Genomic DNA, 8,744 nt, shown 5'->3' with positions numbered 1-8,744 from the left:
CGGGGGTGCAGGAAGAGATAAAAAAAAAAAGTACTTGTATCCATGGATATAAGCTTAATCAATGGACACAGACAGTAGGGGTATGAGGACATGTGCTGGGGGGTTGGGGTGGTTGGGGAGAGATCAATGTGGAAAAAAGGAGACATATGTAATACTATTTGTAATACCTTAACTAATAAAGAATTAAAATAAATAAATAAAAAAATTATAATGGATTAGTAGTGAAGAATATTGATTTTTTTGGGTTCTATTGTATTGGTTGATAAAACTTAAAAATAGTAGGTACCTTAAAGATAATTAAAAGAGAAGCATATATATATTTTGGGGGGCTGTGGGTGTTTCTTTACAATGTGTGCATTTTTAACACTAATTTATTTATGCATTATTAAGTTTATCTTATGACTTTCAAAAATCCAAGTATATAGATCCCCTCTCTCTCTTGTTTTTTAAACTTTGTTCTCCAATATAAATACTCTTAGGCATAGAGAAAGTTTCTTTGAAAAATTTAAAAATACTCATTTGGATTAAAAAACCCCTCTCTATTCCATTGAAGATTGAAATCATAAGAGGCATCTCCTTTGCTCCTGGTAAAAGAGATACTAAATGTAATCATTTTGCTTGGGCAAAATTGGAAAATAAGTAAAGGACTAGGTGGATAAAAGACTTTTAATAATGTTAATTGGAGAGAAACCTTGTTATGTAGTCACTAAGAGTACCTTAAATTGTTGCTTTGGTATGAAAATGATATAGTCGTTTCTTATTGAGAAACAATAAATTTCTGAAAGGTGGGTAGTTTTACTTTGGAACTCTTGTATAAAAGATATCAGCTTTAAATGATGCTTAGATTAAAACATTTAAATCTTGCTTAATTTGAATTTTATATTTTGGAATGCATTATTATAAATGCCATATTCAGTTTGGAGCAATTGAGAATCCAAGGCTTTAATAAATAATCTCAGGACCATAGGAATTTTTCACATTCTAGGAACTTACTGTCTTGAAAGGGAGATAAGATATTGACACAATAAAAGAATAGAGTAGAAAGTAATATATGCTCTAAGACAAGTACAAACTGCTATGGACAGTGTAGATAAAAGAGAAATTAGGTTTGATAAGTTAACAAAAGCCTTCTTGATGGAGGTAGCATTTTAACTTGGTCTTGAGAAAGGTATAGGATTTAAGTTTGTGCTGCTGAAGGAGCATTCTGGACAGAAGGGAATAATTTGAGCAAAGTCACGAATGTGAGAAACTATGAAATGTATGGGGAAATTTGAAGTGCTCTCACACTTGCCCCCAAAAAGGGTTCTGTTGTTAGGTAGATAAGGTAGGCAGATATCCCTTCTTCTTCCCATTAATTTGTGTGTGTTCTTTCTAAGCTTTTTCTATGGTCAGTAAAGGATTTTACTAAAATAGAGGAGGATACTTCTTTGTTCAAGGGTACATGAATGGCTGGGTTCTCTCCTAAAATTTCTAAAAGGTAGTTATTTAACTAGATCAGTGTTATCCTTGAAAGTACAGGACTAAACTATTGGAACTTGGATTTCAATTTTTAAAAACTCTACTTTCATTTTTAGTGTATGTTTTATAATGGATGTGATTTATTAGCTCAGGAATACCAACCATATGATTTCTAAATCTATTTGGGCCTGCATGCGCATATATTTTATTGATGGGGACATGAGATTTAAAGCTGGTGATCCCTGAGTTGGTTTTAGAATGTGGAAAGGGGATTAGTGAGATTACTTATCAATGGTTGAGGGCCTTATATTAGTTTTAGGAGGGTTATAACAGTAATATCTCATGAAAACTACATATTTGATATAAAATACATAAACAGATTTCCAATGTTAAGGGTCATTGCATAGGTAAATTTATAGAATTAAATTCTGCCAACTATTTCAGGCAGGTGTTAAATATTTTTACAGTTGTGTTATTGGTTGTGGTATTAAAGTTTCTGGGTAAAGTTTCCTTTTTTAGGGCATGTTGTGTAGTTTCCTAATCTCTGCTGCATTCTTAGCCTAAATGGTAACAGATTGATAATAATAATGATAGTGAATAGAAAACATTCATTCAGCCAAAATCTACTGATTGCCTATAAGGTGCTAGGGTTCTAGGGATGAAGTGGTAACAAAAACTGGAAATGGGGACTTATGGTGTTTTTATGTTCTTGGGAGAGATAAACAATCAAATAATACTGACTTCTATGTCAAAATGTTGACTGTGTTAACTGGTACAATGGAGTGTGCATGCTCTTCAAGCTTGCAGAGTGTTTGAACTATTCAGGGAGGTCAAAGAAGGCTTTAGGCCCAGTGCAAAATGAAAACGAGAGGCCCCTTGTTCAAAAGTATTCCAGGATTGAGATAGCACAACATTAAACCAAGGGTGGAGCCTCTCTAAGTGTAGGCCTGTGCATCTGCTCAGGTTGCATGTCCATGAAATTGGCCCAACCCCAGGAAGTGATGTTTGAGTAGAGATGTGAGGACACAGAAGGATGGGAAGATTGCTCCAGGGCAGAGGAGACAGACAGCCCAAATGAATCTCTAGGGCAGGAAGGAATGGTGCTCACTCAGGAACAGGATGAAGGCCAGTGTGGCTGGAGTACAGAGTGGGTGGAGTGGAGTTATGCTGAGGCCAGAGAGTAGAGAGAATTATGTGTAAGGCCAAACTGACAATTCTGATGTTTATTTCAAGAGCCACACAAACTATTGATGTATGTTAAGCATAAAGTTTACTTTTTGTCTAATAATACCAATAACTTGCACCTTGATAGCATTTGACAGCATTCTCTCTCAATCCCCATTTCCTACTAGCCTTCTATTCAGAAACTTTTAGCTACGTCTTTTATATTTATTCTAAGTTTGGCCCTTCTCTAAGGCAGGTTTAAAAAGACATTTCATATCAGTGTATACTTTTGCTGGTAGAAATTGAAAATATGATGGATGAATTTTGAAATTTTATTCACTCTTGAATTAGACAACACTGGTGGTTTCCAGAGGGAAGGGGGTAGGGGACAGTAAAGGGTAAAGGGGGCAAATATATGGTGACAGAAGATGATTTGGATTTGGGTGGTGGGCACATAATGGTGGGCAGATAATATTAACCAATGTCACTCCAATAAATTTAATAAAAATAAAATAAAATAAAAAGACTTAGTCTGTGGTCTAAAACATTTTAGGTTGACTGAAGTAAAACTTGTAGGAGATGAAAATGTTTTATTATTGTTTTAAAAATTTTTCTTTTCAAATACTACAGATTTTTAATCATCATCATAATTTTAAGTTCATAATCTCTCTGTTACGTAGGGTCAGAAACTAGGGGTGGGTATTGACTTGCCTCACCTTGGGAAGAGGCGTGGGGAAGAAGTTGTATTTTTGGACTTTGTCTTTCACATAATAGGCAGTCTCAATAAAAAGGCTTTAATTAATATTACCCAAACCAAGAAATAGGCTTTGTACTTTGCTATGTGTGGGTGATAATGTTTACGATTCATGGACTTATAAAGGCAGTTGTAGAGCTCATTTTCTAGATAAAAATCTGCATGGTTGATTTGTAGATCTACACAGCTTAGGATTTTCACTTTGGACACTATCGCATAACAAGCTAGTCCTTTCTTGTGCCATGTCATGCTTAAAATGTAATTATTTGAGCTGCTTTAGGTAGGCGACGCATTTAAATCGGTGATATTTGTATACTCTCAACTACTCATGGGTGAGATAGGTAGCTAATCATTCTCTGCCTCATCTAGCATTTCTTGCCACCTGGTCTATGGATGCACTGGAATTCCAGGCTGTTAAAATAACATGATTAAATAGGTTTCTGTCAGCCGTCTTGCCTTCTCTTTTTAAATGGTAGGTTCTAGCTGAGAAGATAGTATCAGACGTTTTGGCCATTACTTTCCAAGAATTTCTTTTCAGTAATAATTTCTGATTTGGAACATAGTTTGCATCCTGGATCAAGAAAAGCATAGCACTTTCACCCCCATTTTCAGCTTTTGGTTCTTAATAGCAGAGCTTTTAGTATTTGTAGGCAACTTCTTTGTTCTTATTTGCAGTTAGGCAGTATGTTGGAAGATTTCTTTTACTTTCACATATGTCTGTTGTAGTATATCTGAAGAATCTATGGGGGTGATGATAAATTAACTCAACATAAATTACTGTTTATATGAGAACTTGATACTGCAGAGTAGTGAAATAGTTTCTGATTTATCAGAGAACACTTAAATTATTTTCAGCATGTATTTAATGCTAAGGGAATGCTATTCCATTGTTTTTAAAAATTTAAATCTATGTCACATGTGTGTATAAAACAGCTAACCAACAGTTAATATGTAATTAGAACATCCATTGCTTTAACATAGTTGATAATATTAAGTTCAGTACCAAGGACATTTTTTCCACTGATTTTTTTAGAGAGAGTGGGAGGGAGGGTGGGAAGAGAGAGAGAGAGAGAGAGAGAGAGAGAGAGAGAGGCATTGATGTGAGAGTCATACCATTTGGTTGCCTCCCACATGCTCCTTGACCTGGCCAGGGATTGAACCTGCAACCCAGGTATGTGCCCGTGACTGGGAATCTAACCTAGGACTTTTCCATGTGCAGGTTGATGCTCTAACCATTTAGCAATACCAGCCAGGGCAGTTCAGATAAAATTTTGATTAGCCAAAATATTTAGGGAATAGAGTAGTAGGTTTAACCAAAATATCCCTTTTCTTTTTTTCAACACACAATTAATGAACACCAACTATACGCACAACATGATACAGAAGATATACCATATATAACACATCTATATCCTCAAGGAACTTAGTTTCAAGATCTTTGAAATTTTTGTAAATTTTATTCCTATGCTTTATTGCTTTAATAATATTAATATAGTACATACAATTGAATCTTTGATGATGTAGGGTCTTATAATGAATGAACCTCATTGTATTGTTTCTCATATAGATGTAAACAGTGTAGGTGTGCTGACCATACAATTTATCCTAAAAGGTTATTTTTGAGTAATTTGCTGATGTCAGCTTGTTTTTGTTTCCCTGACTTTTTATAAAACTGTATTACACAGGTTAATTGGGTTTCTTACTGCAATTTTACTTTGTTAAAAAGTTTACAATAACATAATAAATATTTAGTTTCACTGCCTTTTTGGTATGTGTGTTGAAACTCAGTAGCCTTTATGTGTATGTATAATGTGGTGGATAATAGCATATAAAACTATGTATGTTCATTATTTGCTTGGCGATTTCATGGTATTAACCTTAAGTATGAGCTTAATTTTGTGTAGCCCAAACTAAACCAAAGCAAAGCTAGCATTTATAATTTATAATACTACTATTACGTTTTCCTTTTTATTCTAAAGTGTAAATAAAAGCGAGTTAAGGAGTCACCTTATCCCTGGGACTGTTTTAGTGCATCTTAAATGATCATTCATAAGAAAAAAAATACTTCACATACATACATTTCTTTAAAAAAGTCAGCTGGAGTTATATATTAAATGATAACTTATTGTTATATCACAGAAACTGTATTATAAACAGAATAAGAAAATACTAATTATTATCAAATTTCATGTACTTAATTTACTTTTTTCCTGAGAGCAAATGTAGTTACTATGCCAGAATTGGTGATTCTGATGTTTTATGGCTTTTACAAAGGACAATTCAACAAATCATATCCTATATATTCTATAAGTGGAAATGTTGCTTCTTAAGTGCAATTGATTAGATAGAATGTAAATCTAGTGCTTTTTCCAAGCACTGATAAGTTACTAATATTTTTGTAGCTAACTAGTCTTCTGTAGATGAATGGTTAAGAGTCAAGGTCAAACCTGACTTTAGGCCTAAAATTAACTTTATCAGCTTTGACACGGTAGGTACTTACTGCTTCGTCATGCTACTCTCCTTCGATTTTGTGGGGTGGTGGTGGTGGGGTCAAGGCAATGAAATGTTCTAGAATACAGCAGGATTCCACTATATGTTTAAGTACTACCAGCTTATAAAGCAACATGCACAGCATCATACAGATATATTTGATTCTTTCATGCATTGTTGTCTGTTTGAAAATTTACTTTGTTAAATGTTTACAGTGAAATATAAATATTGTTTCACTATTTTTATAGCGAATCAGAATTCAGTATCTTTATATATATGAGTAACATTTTGGATATGTCTGTGTTTGAAGGAGGCTAAAGGAATAGTAGCATATAGGCTAAGTTTGTTTTTTCAATTCTTACTTTCGATTGGGCAAGATATCTTCCACTTCCTCCCCATAACAAACAAACAAACAAAAAACAAATGACCACCAAACAATAAACCAAACATGCATTTAAAACATTATCTAACCTACTTACACAGGTTACCATAGAATCTAAGGTAGTGTGAGTAGTTGCCACAGTTAAGGTAACTTGGCAATTGACTTTAAATGCTCTAGACCAGTGGTTCTCAACTTTCCTAATGCCGCGACCCTTTAATACAGTTCCTCATGTTGTGGTGACCCCCAACCAAAAAATTATTTTCGTTGCTACTTCATAACTGTAATTTTGCTACTGTAAACAATATGTAATTATATAAGTGTTTTCCGATGGTCTTAGGCGACCCCTGTGAAAGGGTCATTCGATCCCCAACGGGGTCGCGACCCACAGGTTGAGAACCGCTGCTCTAGGCGAATGCATGTGCTTATTTAACTTGGTGGGTTATTCATATGTTTTTGCCCTATGTGCCTAATTACCACTGCCTTGTTTCCACAGCTGTAGAACCTTGGCCTGAAAATGCTACATTATATCAGCAACTGAAAGGTAGGAACTTGCTCACAATTAAAAATGGCCTTGCATCAAAATATATCTATTAAAAAAATTCCTTCAATAATATAATTTACTGCAAGGAGAACATAAAACATAAAAAGGGCTTCCCTTGTATAATTTGTCTAAGAGATTTTGCCTAAACTTGTATCTGCCAGTGTAAACCAACTATTCATGGCCTATAAGGTCCTTAGTTTATTATTGACTCATTATATTGGCTGCTGTAGGCAGTGTAAAATGATGTGGTTGCAGGAGCAGTTGGCAGATTTACTGCACCAATAGCTGACACAGCAGATTTTTGAAGTCCTGTGGTAAAGTGGGCTTGCAGTAAAAAGGAACTGTTAAAATGTATAGGCCAGGATGTTCAGGCTCCCTTTAGCAGCTCTTCATATATCATCAGATCACATTATGGACCCCATTTGGGGCTCAGCAGCCTGCTACAGTTGTCAGAAGACTGCAAAGTAATGAAGACTAATAGGCAGCAGCCCTAGTCTTCTAAGCATGGAATTTTTATTGCAGTGAACTTGTCATCTTTCTTTTGTGTGACAGACCTAAACACACTGTGCAATATTAACTGCAAGCTGGTTTTATATGATTTCAAATAGTTTTAACTAGAGAGGTTTGAGTAGATACAAATAGTACTTAATTTTAAAATATACTTAATTTTAATGAAAAGAAGAGGAATATCTTGAAAACTTGAAAAATGAATTTGTTTTTAAGTGAGCGATTTTAATTATATATTGCTGATAAAAATGTGATAATTAATCAGTTTTAGAGGAAATAGTCTTGTTTTATAATTGTTTACATACAATGATAATATAATCAAAATTATAATTAAATAGCATTGATCTAGAACTTAATACTTATGTTACTAGAAGGCTATATCTTTTTAAAAATAAGAATAATTTTTAAAAATAAAAATATATCTGACTTGGTTAGCAATCACTTTTGACTCAAACATTTTATTGTATTTCCACAGGGGAGCAAATTTTGCTTTCTGACAATGCCGCTTCCCTTGCTGTGCAGGTAAATATATAAATAATGTAACATTTTTTCATTTTGAGTTGGAAATCCCCCCCCTCCCCCAGATAATTTGATGCGGTCTGTTTAGAATTTTCGTGTGATTTACAATGATCAATATAATCTCTTCTGTGAAGGTTAAGTTTATTACATAATATTATTCAGTTAATTGTCAGTATATAAAATAAGCATAAAATTTTCATTATTTGTTCTTTTTATAAAAAATTACTTTTGCAAAAGTACTACTTTTGGCTAGAGATGATGGTGTTGATTTTTTGGGGTGATATGTTCATTTACAGACACAGGATTACTTCCTAACTTATTTGTGAAGATTTATTCACCACATATTTTAAAGCATTATTTTCTCATTATACTCATTCTAACATTAATTCATTTGATAATCTTGAAGCAGACATATTCTTCTCTAGTAATTTTTTATATACTTATTGATTACATTCGTGTTTATCCCCAAACAACTTATTGAATGCAATAGCTCTTTACGTTGAATACCACAGTTGTATAATCCAAAAAAGATTAGTGGTTCTATAAATTTTAAATTGTACTATAGGAAGAATGGGATTCTTGGGGATTATTTGCTTTAACAAAAGAAAGAAATGTTCATGTGGTTATAGAATTATAATTATTCAAACGTTTTACATACTTAGCTGCTGTTTATTCAGTTAGTTTACATAATTTGAATTACAAAGAGAATTTTTTTTTGGTCCAGCATCGAAAAGATAACTTAAAAGAGAAATGTAAGACATGTGATATTTATTGGAGATGAGACTGTAAGCATCTTGAGGACAGAAAGGAAGAAAAGGAACTGTGAACTTCTGCTGTGTTCTAGGCATGATGTTAGGCACTTGGTTATCTCATTATATTTTTGTATTCACTTGGTATCCTCTGGGCTTAATAACTATGTCTAATGCATA

At 33.7% G+C, this 8,744-nt stretch overlaps 1 protein-coding gene across 1 annotated transcript in view; it reads left to right on the top strand.

The window, feature by feature from the left end:
• Positions 1-8,744, top strand: part of MTX2 (metaxin 2) — a gene marked incomplete at its 5' end in the record, with an annotated part of 63,725 nt that overhangs the window by 12,844 nt on the left and 42,137 nt on the right. Inside the window, 2 exons of the mRNA XM_015561978.1 lie at positions 6,742-6,789; positions 7,772-7,818. Coding sequence (XP_015417464.1) covers positions 6,742-6,789; positions 7,772-7,818 — 95 coding nt within the window. The remainder of the gene's footprint in view (positions 1-6,741; positions 6,790-7,771; positions 7,819-8,744) is intronic.

Source organism: Myotis davidii, unplaced genomic scaffold (genome assembly GCF_000327345.1).
Source record: "Myotis davidii unplaced genomic scaffold, ASM32734v1 scaffold370, whole genome shotgun sequence".
Lineage (NCBI taxonomy): Eukaryota > Metazoa > Chordata > Mammalia > Chiroptera > Vespertilionidae > Myotis > Myotis davidii.
The sequence above is the reverse complement of the archived record's forward strand: the minus strand, read 5'-3'. Positions and strand labels throughout refer to the sequence as shown.